General features: G+C 44.8%; 1 protein-coding gene across 6 annotated transcripts in view; it reads right to left on the bottom strand.

The window, feature by feature from the left end:
* ATP11B (ATPase phospholipid transporting 11B (putative)) overlaps positions 1–2621 on the bottom strand; it is a 115119-nt gene extending 112498 nt beyond the window's left edge. For all 6 annotated transcript variants that reach the window (XM_084847585.1, XM_084847586.1, XM_084847587.1 and 3 more), the window contains exon 1: positions 2282–2621. In XM_084847585.1, the coding sequence (XP_084703711.1) occupies positions 2282–2308 (27 nt within the window). In that variant the 5' untranslated portion in view covers positions 2309–2621. The remainder of the gene's footprint in view (positions 1–2281) is intronic.
* Positions 2622–16396: the final 13775 nt, after the last annotated feature.

Here is a 16396-nt window from a genome sequence, read left to right as displayed (position 1 = left end):
GGAGTGAGCTCCCGTCTTCAGTCCCAGCTTCTGCCAACCTAGCAGTTCGAAAGCAAGAAATTGCAAGGAGATAAATAGGTACCGCCTCGGCGGGAAAGGTAACAGCGTTCCGTGCACCTCGGTGTTCAGTCATGCTGGCCACATGACCACGGAAGTGTCTTCGGACAGCGCTGGCTCTTCAGCTTAGAAACGGGGATGAGCACCGCACCCTAGAGTCGGACACGACTGGTTGGGGACACCTTTACCTTTTTACCTTTAGGATTCTAGCAACAAAGCAAAGCAATAAAGTGTCATCAAACTGACAATCAATATAAATTGTTGTTCCATCAGAAGTGAAAAAGGTACTTATCCATCAATTTGTGAAAAGCTGATTCTCCCTTATAGTCTTTTAACATAATTATCAATATTCACAGAATATTTATAAAACTTATTACATGCTAGTTTAATCCTGCTTTAAATGTTAAACCATGTACTTAAATGTAATCAAATGGAAAACAAACAGGTTGTAAGAACTTAAATGGAAGCATCTCTATGAGATACTTGAAACGTTTCCCCTCAGTGTTTAGCAATCTATAAGTTATAAGTGCATGAAGTGCTGTTGGTGTTTACTTTATGGAAGAAGCAGTTAATATCAATATTGATAGTTATGTCTCTTGTGAATGAGCGGCAGATTTACTGTCCCCGTTACTGCAATCTGTATTACAACATTATTATGTGGGTGTGCAACTCATTTGGAGAAAACTCCCCTCAAGTCGTTACTTCTTTCCAAGACTTTTGCTCTAAGAAGCAGGAAGGATGTGGTTGTATTCTGAATCACATTTACTACTTTATTTTGTTGCAACCATTTTCACGAGTCTTGGTATTGAGAAATGAGGTGGTAGCTGGAACAAGATTAAGCAAACTTCAAAGCAGCTGAAAGTCATATTTAAATCCTTACGAACCTCCCCCTGCAGACTAGCCCAATTTTACTCCAAAACTAGATTAAAATGTAGCCGTTTCACAAAAAGTGAAGCCCTAGACTCAAGTTAAATGATCAGGACCGCTCCCATTCAGGACTTTATGGTAAAATATCGTTGTTATAGATCACAGTCACATTCCTGGATCAGATCTTAATTATTTTCAATTGTAAAGTTTTGGTGAAAAAGCCATTACCGTCCTTTCAATTGCAAGCAGACAAGATCAGTCCAAGAACTATACACCTAGTTCTAAGCTCCAGTCAAAAAAGAGAGGAATCTTCAGTTAAATGCCCACCTTCAAGAAGGATGAATAGAGGAGCATGCAAGCGTGCTGACACTATTTTTCCAATACAGTATTGCAAAATACAGTGTACTATTCAAAAACGCCCTCTAGTCGAAAGGCCTCAAGTTTGGATTACCCTGACAACTTCCTTCTCCTCTCAGTTCCTCAGAGGCTGCCAACCTAACTTTCCTGTAATGATTAGCACTCCCTATTTCGCTCACCTGCCATCACTAAACTGACTCAACAAAACGCTTAGACTTGGAGGAAGGGGACTGTACCTGTGGGGAGACAACAGCAACAACAGAGAGGAGGAAGAAGCGCAGAAGGCAGGATGGAAGTGTCACAGAATACACAAAGAGCAGAGCGCTACCTAATCCCCAGCAGGGCAATCCTAGCTTTGTCACGCAGAGTCCCCTCAACAGGAATCTGCACGCAGCCAGTCGCATCTCCCTCGTGAGCGAACCTGCATTTTCAAACACGGGTGTGTCACAGTCGCGCTTCATATTTTGAGAAGCGCCCTTAAAAAGCCATTTTAAGCATATGCCACGCGGAGGCCCTGCCGAGAACGAGAGACGCTGCTGCAAATGGAAGCGTGGTGCCAGGGCCGGGAACGAGGAGAGCTGGTTTACTCGGCAGATGTTGAGATTCAAAGGGGGCCTCTGGGGAGGGGGAAGGTTACCCAAATCTTCCCTACCCGTTAGAAATCAGGAGTCTCCGGGGGTGGTGAGGGAAAGGGGGACAGGGGGTGTCTCCGGGGGTGGTGAGGGAAAGGGGGACCGCAAGGAACACATGGGGAGGAGGGGGAAACGCCTTCTGAGGGGGGGGGAGAAGCTTGGACGGCGGCGGCGGCGAAGAGCCGCGACGGTGGGAGGCGGGCGAGGCGTGACCCGCTCCGAGAGAAGCGGGGACAAGGAGTTCCTCGGAGCCACGAGCGCTCACGGGCGTTGAGGAGGGACAGGGGAGCCCCCGCCGCCCTTCCCGCAAGGAGGGGCGAAGCCCCCTCCCCGCGCGCTCGCGAGGGAAGCCCCGAGCAGCCGCCTACCAGCTGCTGTCGGATCCACCGCAACATCCCCTCGGCCGGCCCGACGGTGGCTCCCAGCGCCCGGCCGCGGGCGAGCTCTTCCTTCCCCCCGGCCGCCTGAAGTAAAAACCGCCGCCGTCCAGTCAGTCGCCCCGATAATGCTGCTGCTGCCGCCGCCGCTGCTGCTGCGGTCGCCGCCCTCTGCCGCCGCCGCTCCCCATTAGCGCAGGGGCCGGGCGCCTCCCTTGAGCTGCAGCGCGGAAGCCCCTGCGCGGCCGGCAGCGGCCGCCGCCGCCGCGGGACCCCGAAGCCGCCGCGGCCGCATCCCAGCCGCCATCATGGACTCCGCTGGCGCCTCTCCGAGCCCCGTCACCAGGGCTCTCCCCGCGGCCCGGCCCGGCCCGGCCCGGCCCGCCTCCAGGAAGTGACGCAGAGAGGCAGGCTCGGGACGGGCGGATGGGAGCCGCGGCGGCGGCGGCTGGGTGGGTGGAAGCACCTGGAAGGGGGAAGGGTGTGTGTGTGTGAGGGAGAGAGAAAGAGCCTTCCCTGACCAGGCGCCCCCCTTCAGCTGTGTTGGACTACAACCCCCATCATCCCCAGCCGCGCCGGCTGGGGTGGATGATGGTGGCTGTGGTCTAGCACAGCTGGAGGAGGGCGCCCGTTTGGGGGAAGGCTGCAGTTTTGGGGAAGCTCCTGTGGGTCGAGGAGGTGCCACGAGCCCTGAGGCCCGGCCTTCCCGACCCGCCCAGCTCCCGCGGCCGAGCAAGGCGCGAAGAGCTCTGAGGTAGCGCAGGGCGGAAGGCACCACTTCGGGGCTACAGCTAGGGAGAGGAGGACGCGGTGTTCTGTTCTATGTATTTAAAGGTAAAGGTGTCCCCAACCAGTCATGTCCGACTCTAGGGTGCGGTGCTCATCCCCGTTTCTAAGCCGAAGAGCCAGCGCTGTCCGAAGACGCTTCCGTGGTCATGTGGCCGGCGTGACTGAACACCCAGGTGCACGGAACGCTGCTACCTTTCCCGCCGAGGCGGTACCTATTTATCTACTTGCAATTTCTTGCTTTCGAACTGCTAGGTTGGCAAGAGCTGGGACTGAAGACGGGAGCTCACTCCGTCACGCAGCACTCGGGTCTCGAACTGCTGTCCTGCCGACCTTCCGGTCTGCAGTTCAGCATCTTAACCACTAAGCCACCGCGGCCCCCTATGGAAGCACCTGGAAGCACCTATGTATTTACCACACGCCTATACCGCCCAAGCGCAGAAGCTCTCTGGGTGGTTCGCAACCACTGAAACAATAAAACGAACACCATAAAACATAGTATATACGTTTAAAACGACGGCGAACAAAATAAAAGCAAGCAGCAGTGCACGGATTTAAAATACAGTAAGGGCACGATCCTATGCATGCTTAAGACAGGGGGAAAAAAAGCCCTACAAAAGCTGTAGGCCTTTTTTCTGGCTTAAGCATGCGTAGGATTGCGCCTTGACTGATTTAAAGCAAGAGAAATTGAAAGACTGAAATGCCCGGGAAAAGAAGGTCTTCACCAGGCACTGAAAAGACCACAGGCGACTATTTGAATGCTCCACTATGTTCAAAGTAAATTAAAAACAAGCTCTGCAAATGAAACAACTAGATCATCGGGGAGAAAAGTTCTGCTAGCTCTACCTGCAGTGCTAGTTTTTGTTTGCAGGAAGTTGTGCGGTTTTTGTTTCTTGTGGGAGCCTTCAACAATGAGGCTTCCCACCTGTCCATCTGAAGTTTGTAAGGGCCATTCCTTTAGGTCTCTCCTCATTCACCTTGGATATTATGAAGGTTTAGACCTAAAAGTAGGAATGGCACAGATAGTTTAGTGCAGACTTCCCTCAACCTGGTGCCCTCCAGATGTTTTGAACTTCAACTCCCATCAGCCCCAGCCAGCATGGCCAATGGTCAGGAACACTGGGAGCTGTAGTCCAAAACACTGGGAGTTGTAGTCCAAAACATCAGGTTGGGGAAGGTTGTTTTAGTGGTTTTTAGCAAACATGGGGGTAAATGAGTTTCTATGTGAGAATCTCTGTAGATAAAGGAAATGGGGGATTTGGAGGGCAAACTGAGGCAGTGGTTTTCAAATTGTGTTCCAGGGAACCCTGGGGATTCCTCAATAAGAAAACCAGCAGTGTCGGACAAGATTATTTGGAAGATAGTTTGCTTGCTACTATCCATCGACCCTACAGCGCATAGAGACTGGGAAGTGCTGGGTTTGTTCTTGGGCGCACACTCTGCTCATGAGAGATAACACGGAGGCCTGGCCACAATATGGGATGCACCCTAACATCCCACCCCCTAACATTTCCAGAGTCCTCTGCAACATGAAAGGTGTTCTGTGTCAGCTGTGCAGGGATTCCTTGGCACAGGGATTGATTTTATTGGTTTCAAATATTTTGATACCACTTTTCCAGGTAGTTTAGATGTGGTTCCTTCTCAACAGAAAAAATAAACTAAAAAAAAAATACAGTATCAGAAACATCAAAGAGAACAAATTAAAACAACCAGAGGGAGACCCAGTTCAGCCAAAAGCTATTCCGTTCTGCATTGTATGTTGCTTTCTATGAGGAGCTTCAAAAGCAGAGTGTAATATGGCATGTGTGTGTGGCCAGGAGGGAACAAGGGGCTGCTGTTACAGAGAAAAAGTTAGAAGCCAAATGGCCACATGAAGTTTGCTGGATTGCAGATGGTAGTGATTAAAACAAACCCCAGTTAAAATGTATGGGTAGGATCCAAACAAAATTAAACACTTTTTAAGTCCCATTGGTTTCAGTATGAAAACATTAAGCATGGACTAACCTTTCACATTGAAATCAGTTAGGACCAAACTATTCCCCCCCCCCCCTTATGGGAAAATAGCACGGTACTTATATTTTCCCCCAATAGGATGAAAATCAACTGAGGACTGATTTTGAGTGAGGAAAATGGCCGGACATGAAAGAACTAAGCAGCCTCTCCACACTATTCAAGCTAGCATCCTCTGTAGCTCCTTTTTTTAACTCGGGAAATGTAACCGAGCAATATGTGTACTTTCAGAATTAGGTCTCGCTGATTTCAACAGAAAAATATAACACATGCTCAATACTCACCCACAGTTGGCATTAAACGTGCTTGGGTTGAATACAGACTAGGTTAGTTGAAATTAATTCCCACTCAAATCAATGGGACTTAAAATCATGATTAATTTCTGATATTGATTTCAGTGGGATCTCTGGACAATTAATTTAGTCTATTAATTTTGGCTGGGCTGAATCATATATATGTGCATGCGTGTGTATGTGTATATATATAATGTTAGATGTAATGTTGCTTATTAAATGTACTATATTATACATTAGAAAACTTCTCTCTGAGTCGTGTTGATGCATATATTGCCATGAGACTACTGCCTTATTACGGTAGGACTATCACTTTAGGTTTGACTTAAAGGAGGGGTTCACACAACCTGCAAAGCCTGACTACATATTTCCAATTTTTGTTGTTTTGAATACCATTTTGAACATTACAGAACAACACTTTGTATGTCTGTGTGACTCAGGCCATTCCTTAATCCCAGTTCAATTAACTTGATCATGCTCAAAGCAGCAAACTATTTAAAAGATGGGAATAAACCCTCAGTCCCCATTCTGATGCCCAATTCTAACAAAATTGTACTTCCAGTTTTAAATCTACTCTCCAGGGAAGAGTTTTGAGACTTAATTTGAAGCCTTCGGAGACCAGTGCTATTGCAAATTCGGAATTAAGGCACTACTCGGAATTATTTCATTGGAGTGGGGGCGAGGGGGGAACCTACCCAATTTAAATGCAGAAAGAAGCCCATTTAAAATGACTGAGGTGTGTATGTGTGAAGGGAGGCAATTACAAGGAATTCCTTATTAACCTTTATATTCCAGTTGACTAGATCTGTCTATAGCCCTTAATTTACATCCCTGAAGTAGTATCCTAATACCATGGTTTGTGTAGCTGTAATGCTACATTAGTTGGCACCAATTATTCTAGGCTTCTAGAGCATGACACAGCAGCCCATAAACCTGCAAAAGTTTGGCCTAATTCACATAATAGTTGATGAAATAGTAAAAGTATTTCTGACCTGTCTGTACCACTTTGGACTTCAGGTGTGGAAGATCACATGATGGAAAGCTTTTTCCCCTTAAAAAAAGCTTCCTCCATATAGAAAAGTAGACATTAAGGAGATGAATTCTAATCTAAACGTCTTCCTGATGCGCTAGTTTTCTCTGTGCAGTGGGGAAGCATTTGTGCGTTTTCCCCACCTGCAATTTGAAATGGCATAGTTTAGGAACAGTTTTACCACTCTTTGCGTAACTGGACCTTAGTTGCATCTGACTTACACAGAAACTAATGGACATTAAGGTCATGACTAACTCATATCCTATGGCTTTTAAAGAACTTGCAATGTAATCCTAAACGTGGGATTTGGGCTGCAGTTCTAAATACATTTTTAGTTCTAAGCAGATAAGCAGAGCAACCCTATGATCCCTGGGAGGGTGTCCCACAGGCCAAAGGAAATTACGGATTCTCCGCTCCCCGCAAGGCTACAGATCAAGTGTTCAGAACCTCAAGTCCCAATCTTGCCCTCCAATTTTCCCCAGAAGGCCATGCTCCTTTCCTCCAACCCACTGCAGGCTGATGGCTCCAATGTCAGTGGGATGGTGAATCCATTCTGGGTTTCAGTCAAAACCTTGGATTGCTCCTTTAGAGCTCTGACTGAAATCCGGAGTGGATTCACTGCCCCACTGACATTGGAGCCACCAGCCTCCACTTCCCCAACCATAGATTATTTGGTGGTTTCCCAGGTTTTGTGCAGTTTACCTGCATTCTAGAAGGTCAAGATGCCTCTCCGAAGCCTTAATTACTGGCAGTAAGAGTTTTAAGCTGAAATATACTGGTGTGTTTGGTTTTCTGGTCCTGCCCCCTTTCGCTTCATCCTTGCCCGCCGCTGGAATGCAGCCCTTGAGACCTTTCCAGAATGGAATTAGGCACTCAGGCTGAAAGAGGTTCTGTATAGGACCATCTGGACGTAACAATTTATTTTATTAAGCTGTTTTTCTGAGTATGCTAGCAACCTAAAATGTTTGTAAGGATTTCCTGTGCAGAAGTTTAGAACTGTGTACCACACACAGATACAGATTCCAAAGGTGGCAATTTACACAACATGATTTCCTTGTTCTTGCAATGAGCCACATCATTAACTGTTCCTGGAATTGCTGACACATAGTTCACTTGTCACAATTTTAATAGCCTTTCTATGTGGGAGTCCCAGCACAAAAGTCCATGTGGAACCAGGAAAAGCATAGTGTAATCATGATCCATAATCATGTGTGACTGGACTGAGGAAACTGAACAAACAAACCCACGTAAGCTTATGAATGGCATCAACAGTTCCTTCCCTGAACTGTCAGAGGTCAAAACCAATGAAATAATATAGATGTTTACCTGTCGTCTTAAAATTGTAGGACTTTGTGCTGGTATTTTATTATTTATTTTTTAAATTTATAAAGCACCCTTCAACCATAGAATCCCAGGGTGGTATACACAATATTAAAAACAAACAACAAATGTAATATAAAAATCATATACTTACACATTAAAAAGCAAATGAAGTGACGGCAACACTTCGACCAGCAAGCCAAACGAAAACAGAACTATCAGTTCAGTCTAAAAATAACTTAAAATTAAAATGTTAAAATATTAAATTTAAAATGCCTAGAGAAAAAGTTGTAACTTGGTGCTGAAAAGAAAACATTGGTGCCAAGCATATCTCCTTTAGAAAATTATTCCAGTTATATCTCTTTATGAAGGGGGGCCACCACAGAGAAGGTCCTCTCCTCTTTCTCTCACTGATGGTATTCAGATAACAGCCTCCTCTGAAGCTGTTAGTGCACTGGCAGGATAGTAAGGGAGGAGGTAGTCCTTCAGGTATCTGGGTTATATAGCTGAAAATCCAAATATTGAGATATTTCAATATTGTGGCAACATTTTAAAATCCAAATGTATTTTTGTTGGGTGTGTATTAAATAGATGGCTCCTCATCCAATATTATCAAAACATTTAAGTAGCCTTAAAAAGTATTTTAGGACTTCTTAAATGTTTTGATGCTGTAGGATGAAGAACCAGAGTGAATCCAACCAAATGTTAAAACACTCAGAGAAGAAAAATTCTACAGCATTTTGCTACAGTTAAAAATTGGATGGGAGACACTTACTGTGTTTAGGGTGGGTGGGTGGGTGGGAAGGACTTTGTAGAGGACTAACCCAAGGTTAGAAGCATGACTTTGGAAAACCATTTCTGATATATAAACCACGTCATTATCATTTGGTGTTGATAGCATCCCTCCACAACAGGTGAGAGCTGGGGTGGTCATCTGTCCTATTTTACAGGCCACAGTCTTTGAAGATAGCTTCTGTTCAAAGGGCTGTCCAATCCGAGTCTAGGATTATATCCTCAGGGGAGTGTCAGTGATACACAACAGCTATCCACTGGCTGTTAGAAGCCACTGCAAGGAGGGAGAATTCCCCCATTTGCCCAAAACAGTTCCAAACGCCTCCCAAAGTTAGTAGATCACCCTCTTGTGGGGGCATATTATTTATATAACTTCTATATCTTGCCTTTTTCTTCCTAAAATGAACGCAAGGTGACGTACATGATCTGCCGCCATTTATCCTCACAACAACCCTGTGGGGTAGGTTAGGCTGAAAGCAACGATTGGCCTAAAGTCACCCAGTGAGCTTCATGGCCAAATGGGAACTAGAACCTGCATCTCCTGAATCCCAGTCCAACACTCTAACCACTACACCACACTGCCTGTTCAGTGTGGGATATAGCCAGGTTAGGAATTGCTGAGGTAGGCTTTGAACCTTAGTGACTTATATATGAGGTAAGAATTGTGGAAGCCAACACAATAAAAAGCAAACTTAGTGTAAATCAGAGATGTTAAATTAGACCATACTTGTCTGGTGGTCAACATTGTATATCGTTTTTAAATTAGCCAAAAAAAAAAAAAGGCATATGAAAACCTAAGTGTGATACATTTCTCAGAACACATGCTTCACTTATTGCAACAGAGTAAACATCTGTCATGTGTACTACTTGCTGGAAAGCAAGCCTGTGGTTGTAAAGTCTTAAATCATAAAACAGTGGACATTGAACCTTAAATAAAATGCACAAATTAAAGCACTCTATTTGGCAATTAAATACTCTGCATAGAGAAGTGTTGGAATGTCCTTGGAAATGTTCACAACAAAGTTGGGCAGAGTCCTGTCGGAAAAGGAACATATGCCTTATACCTTGTCAGATTATTTGTCTGTCTAGCCTTCCCCAACATGGTGCCCTCCAGACGTGTTGGGACTGCAACTCCTATAATTCCCAGCCAGCATGGCCATTGGCCATAGGGAAGGCTGGCCTGCTCTGACTGGAAGAGGCCCTCCAGGGTCTCAAGCACATGGTATCTGATCCTTTTAAAACAGGATTTTGAACCTGGGACTTTGGTTTTGAACCTGGGCTCTACCACTGAACTTTGGTCCCTCTCCAACTTTAGATATATTCTGCCCAAGATGGAGAGGGAGGGTTGGTATGGGTGGATGGGCAGACCAGAAAATTATTAGAGACCAGCCAGTTCTGTGATGTCAAATAAGGACTAGATATTAAAAAGCTATGAACAATACACTGTGTGTTTATTCATGTATTGGTTTCAAAATTTGTGCCCTACTTCTCCATCTTGTAAGGAGGCACTCCAGCAGGGCCAGTGTCAAGGGAAGGCATAGTTGGGGCTGCGAGGGCGGGTGGGGGGGAGGCAGGATGGGGGAAGGGTTTACTGTTTGTACTGTATTGGAAAATGGAAAAAAAAATCTAATAAAGTATTAATAACAAAAAGTAGAAGAGGAAATGCATCACCAAAAAAGAAGATATAGATTTCTACAAAATTTTCAGATGCTAATTTGTACGTATGGGTGCAAATTTAGAAGTAATTCCTATAATTTAAATAGAAGTACAAGACTTCTCACCGTAGTGGAGAAGGTTGTGCTCAGTCTGCTGTCCAGGTGCTAAGCCAAGTGTTGATGGGCGCTGTCAATGTCCCTCCTCTCCCTTCTTGTGGTTCTGTATTTTTAAACTGGACTTGGATGGGCCAGTCCTTCAGATAGAGGACCATCCTCTGAAAAGAAGGAAACAGAGCCACTCTAGCACTGTGGACAAAAAGGTTCATATGGGGTGAGGAAGGCTGGGATCTAAGACAGTTAGGGAGCAATCCTATGTATGTTTAGAAAGAAAACAAGTCTTACAACTCCCAGCATTCCCCAGCCAGCAGAGCTCTTTCCTGGACTCTTTTTTTTTTTGGTCTAAACATGCATAGAATTACGCCCTTAAGATGCATTCCTGTGCAAGTTAAAAAAGAAAAAAGTCCTACAACTCCCAGCATTCTCCAGCTGGCCATGCTGGCTGGAGAATGCTGGAAGTTGTAGGACTTTTTTCCCAACTAAACATGAATAGGATTGTGCCCTTAGGACTTTACAGGTGGTAACTTGCACTTTGAATTGTATCCTGAAAGGGGCCTTATTGCAATATTAACAGAACCCCACCACCACCACCAATGTCTCACACCCTTAGGGCACAATCCTATGCCTGTTTAGACAGAGAAAAGGCCTACAACTCCCAGCATTCCCCAGCCAGCGAGATGTGGCTGTGTCGTACAGGCATTTCCACCCTCCCCTCCCCGGAATGCCCCTTTTTGGCTGCTGCACTCCTCTTGCGAGCGCGGAGGACGGGGTTGGAGGCAGCGCGGTAGTGCGGGGAGGTCAGTTGTCCAGGAACCGACCTCAGAGCATGGGCTCTGAGGTCGGTTCCTGGAAAACCAGATAACCCATGGCCGTCTAGCTACTGTCTAGTGGCCATATGATTGATCCCTCATTGAATCAAACATTGTTTCCATTAAAAGGCTCACAATGAAATATTTGCTCAGATGTGACATTCACCATCGTGTCTTTACTTGCTGGACTGCATTTTATGGAAGTAATAACTGGTGATAATTTTGATGCAAATAAGCCATGGAATGAAATGCTCCAGACATGCTGAACTGAAAAATAAGATATAATAAGGCGTATTACAAGAAAGAGCAGAAGGGTGCAGTGCTGCTGTGGCAACAAACTGGCAAGCTATGAGACACGTATTTTGTGCTAGCTAAACTCACTGTGATGTTGTTCTTAACATTTATTATTTGTTAAGGCACTGTACATACAACAAGGAAGATGCTGTCCCTGCCTGCAGGCTGACAGTCTAAAGCAGACATGACACACGAGGACAATAATGGAGTGAAACAGATGGAAATTGGAAATAAGAGATAAGGGGTTGAGCTAATGTGAGGAGGGGAGAAGGATTAAAGTGAAAAGGCACTAAGCATGACAGAAAAGGCAAGTTTTAAGGATTTATGATATTGTCAGCTAGGGTGTTCTTAGTAACAGTGGTTGAATCCTGATCTGGATTGCAATAGCAGCTTTAAATGGTCTTGCCGGTATCTATAGGCCTTTTCACACATTAAACAGGGTAAATCTGAGTCTCCTACTGGACGTACATCAGTCTTGGCTCCCTAATGCAGGAGTAGTCAACATTTTTTGGGCCATGGGCACATTTGGCAATTTGAGAAACTGTCCTGGGCACCACCACAAAATATCAAAGGGCTTTCTTCTATTTGAAGATGTCCTCTGTTTGAAGGGCTGACCTCTCCAGGTCCAGTTTAAAGATAAAGAAACATAGGCAGGAGAGGCAGTGGCCTTGAAGTTAGCACCTGGACAGCAGGCACCCAGGTAGGGTTGGACCTTGGGGGCAAAGCCCAGGGCCCCCTTAGCTCAGTGGGCCTCAAATGACTATCCAGTGAGTGGCAGGTGACAGGGGTAGCGGCAAAGAGACCCCTCCTTAGCACCTGGGCCGGCATAGGCATGCCAGAGCCCACCAGGGCTGGCACTGCTCAGCACAGCCGCCTTTCTTTCCTCTTATTTCTGAAACACTTAAAAGTTAGTGGGCTGCTGAGTGGATGAATACATGATGACAGATGCTTGTTTTATTATTTGTACTTATCCTTTTTTTCAACACGTTGGTGCTTATTTCCAAGAAAATGTGTTTAGCAACAGGGCAGAAGAAGTAAACTCCATTTTATTCCTGTAGTCGTGAAAATGCTCTGACTTAAGCGAGTTTAAAATACAACCCTACACATTCTCAGATTGTTTCTTTTTTTAAACCAGGGTTGGTGAACAGTCCCCCCAGCCCTCACCATAACAAATCTGGAATGTAGAAGATTGTAAAGTATGGAATCGTGGGGAGAAGAGACATGTCAGTTGTGTGCTTCAGAACGAAAGTGGCTGAGTAAAGGATCCCCCATAAAACCATTATGTCCAGGGTCTAGGATTAGCTACCTGCATCACTGCCTAGGTCTCTTGGTCACAGTCTCCCCCACTGTAGTATTGTATATGTATATGTATTGTATTTCCATTTCAATTATAGCAATTATTTCTAAATTTGTACCTTTACATACAAATTTTGTTGTTGTTCAGTTGTTAAGTCGTATCTGACTCTTCGTGACCCCATGGACCATAGCACGCCAGGCCTTCCTGTCCTCCACTCTCTCCCAGAGTGTGCTCAAGTTCATAATCATTGCATCGGTGATGCTATCTAGCCATCTCATCCTCTGCCGCCCCCTTCTCCTTTTGCCTACAATCTTTCCCAGCATCAGGGTCTCTTCCAGGGAGTTTTCTCTTCGCATTAGGTGGCCAAAATATTTGAGCTTCAGCATCTGTCCTTCCAATGAGCAGTCAGGGTTGATTTCCTTTAGGATGGACTGATTTGACCTCCTTGCAGTCCAGGGGACTCATAAGAGTCTTCTCCAGCACCACAGTTCGAAGGCATCAATTCTTCGGCACTCAGCCTTCCTTATAGTCCAGCTCTCACAGCCATATGTTGCTACTGGGAAAACCATAGCTTTGATTATACGGACCTTAGCACATGAAAATTTTCTCCAAATCTGCATCTTCTTTTCTCGTGGTGCATTTCCTCTTTTTTGTGTGATGTGTAAGTTGAAACACGTGCACTGTATTAAGTCACATACACACCACACTTATCCCTAAGAAAGTAATAATTTATTTGGTCACTTATTTATTATATTTCTCTGTGGGCCAAAGCTGAAGATCTCCGGATGAAGATTCATCTTCATGAATCTTCACAACAATTAAAACCATAAAATACAACACAATAGCACAAAATATAAAAGTTTAAAGGTACAGTAAAAAATAAAAGCCAAAATAAAACCTAGCAGCAGTGCAAAGATTCCAAATCCAGTAATAGATTTAAAACAACAGAAACTGAAAGACTAAAATGCCTGGGAAAATAAGGTCTTCACCTGGAGCCAAAAAGAGTACAACATAGGCACCGATTCACAATGGCCTCACCCAGATTTAATTAAAAGGACAGGTGTCATCTGCATATTGGTGACACCTCGGCCCACACCTCCAAACAATAATCCCCTTGCACCACCTTCTGGAATCGGCTATCCAAGTAGAAGCGGAACCACTGCAGTGCAGTACCTCCAACTCCCAGCCCAGATAGCCTATCCAGAAGGATACCATGGTTGATGGTATTGAAAGCTGCTGAGAGGTCCAAGAGAATCAACAGGGTTGCAGTCCCCCTATCCCGCTCTTGGCAAAGGTCATCCGACACGGCAACCAGTTTCAGTTCCGAAACCAGGCCTGAAACCCGATTGAAATGGATCTATATAATCAGTTTCATTCAAGAGTGCCTGGAGTTGACTGGCAACCACTTGCTCAAGCACCTTGCACAGGAAGGGAATGTTGGCTACTGGCCTAGAATTGTTGACATCATCCAGGTCCAGATTAGGGTTAATTTTTTCAAGAGTGGCCTAACTGCCTCCTTTAAGGAGGCCAGTACCACCCCTTCTCTCAAGGAGGAGTTTACAACCTCCAATTTACAATAATTGCCATCTTTAAGACACATCTTGTTAATATTTGGGGAAGACAAAATTTCATTTTGCACTTAGCATGCAGCAAAGTTGAATTTCAAACAGCACTTCTAACATCACTATCGATTCAGGGAAATCAATCAACTTCTATTATGCCAAGAATGACTTCATAGCAGTGGCCCTGTGCCCAGATACGCGACTTTTGAAAAAGCTCCTGGTGAAAAACTTAACTGATCTGATCAGCATTCTTATGCTTGTCTTTCAGAAACAATGGAATCTGAGGCAGAAGACAAGTTCTCTCTCAAGAGGACAGCTGTACATCTTCCAACCTGGCTAACTGTAAGGATTTTCTTGGGCCTTGCATTACATTTGCGTACAATATGGGGAGGGTTTAAAGCTAACGGGCAACAGGGCAAGTAGGGGAGTAAGATCCACTGTATTAAAAGCATGCTAGATGCTGATACTGATAAGAGATGTTTTGATAACCTTCCAACATTATCAACTGTGTCTTCCTTATAAGGAAACTGGGTAAAAAGTAAGGGGTCATACATAAGAACACGTTGTGGTTTGGGATTCCCCTTTCTGGAAATAAAGGGAAGAAAAAAGGAGCTATTGACCACATAAGAGGAGAACTTAGACCTGTTTTACAGTAAACAAGAGGTAGGAGGGAATATCTGGGAAATGTATCATGAGATGGGACGTATAGGATGACATGGACCAATAGTTGTAAAGATTTTGCAATATGTATTAGAGGGGAGGACACCAACTTTGAGAAGGTATATAACAGAAGAGATCTGGGTCTTCTTTCTTTACTCTGGGCTGAGCCTGCTACACGGTGGTCTATTTAATAGGCCATGGTTGAAGCCAGGGTTCGGAGTGGGAGAGAGTCCCTTTACCGTTTTGGGTAGAGTAGCGCTTTGTGAGTATGGCTTTGCTTGGTTGAAGGTTTGTGTGCTTTTTAAACTTTTCTTTATCTTTCTTTAATAAATGTATTTAGCTTATGTCATTGTTTTAATCCTAATTCATAGAATTTAAGTAAATCAGGGTGCATGTGAACACTCTGGTCTCAGTCCCCAAAGGAACCACGCCTACCACATCAGGGCCAAACTCAGGCTGTTTAAAGTAGATTTGCCTAAGTACCCAATACCAGGGACCTTGAAATTTTAACCTCCAGTTTTTCCCTTACAGATTAATGATCCTTCCGCAGGTAGGTTCCTTTAGTGGGAGTTGAGATGTGGAATGTTTAAGGATGAATGTTGTTTGTGCTGCTTTTGTTAACATAACATAACAATGTATTTCCCTCCCCCACTCAAAAGATAGTTGCTGTAATGCTCTGTGAATGAAAGCACGTTATAAATGTTAACAGGAACATTTGCAAAACACCTCCATCTATCTTGTTTTGAAAGGGCTAATAGCTTTGGGAAATAGTGCTATGATCAAATAAAGTAAACAGCGTTGTTGCAGGTTGAGGACACTGGCCAGGATCCAAAGAGGTACTTTAGGCATGCCTGAAGGCTTGGACATGTTCAGCCAGTTTTGTGACTTTTTATCTGAACAGCAGACCTCTCCACTCATGTCAGATATCTTCTTCGGTTGTTGGACGGTTTGGAAAGTTAAGAAATAAAATAAATAAAAATACATGCCACAATCTGTTTTTGGAAGTCCCCTTAGATTCAAAAGTGGCTATGTGGCATAGAGGGTGATGTTCAAGAAAGCACAGGAACAAAGCCCACTTGGACCCATGGAATTCGTTGTGCAGTTCTGTGGATCCCGGCCATAGTTATTTACACTACAAGCAGTGGAGGCTGGTGGCTCCAATGTCAGTGGGGCAGTGAATCCACTCCAGGTGTCAGTCAGAACTGGCCAGCACCCTGGATAGCTTCTTTAGAGTTCCGACTGGTTCTGACTATAACTTGGAGTGGATTCACCACCCCACTGACATCGGAGCCACCACCCTCCACTGACTACAAGCAGCATAGGCTGAATCTACACATAGCAGTTTTACTGTTATCATAGTGCAGTGATAACTGTTGGTGCATATGACACCAATGGGTGTCATGTTATCACAATAGTTATCCCTGGTAAAACTGCTGTGTGTAGATTCAGCCATAGTCTTGCAACACCAGAAAAAGTGCATT

Source organism: Heloderma suspectum, chromosome 3 (genome assembly GCF_057233095.1).
Source record: "Heloderma suspectum isolate Gila_16-S chromosome 3, 16-S_ref, whole genome shotgun sequence".
Lineage (NCBI taxonomy): Eukaryota > Metazoa > Chordata > Lepidosauria > Squamata > Helodermatidae > Heloderma > Heloderma suspectum.
Note: the sequence above shows the minus strand (reverse complement) of the source record. Positions and strands in the feature narration are given on the sequence as shown.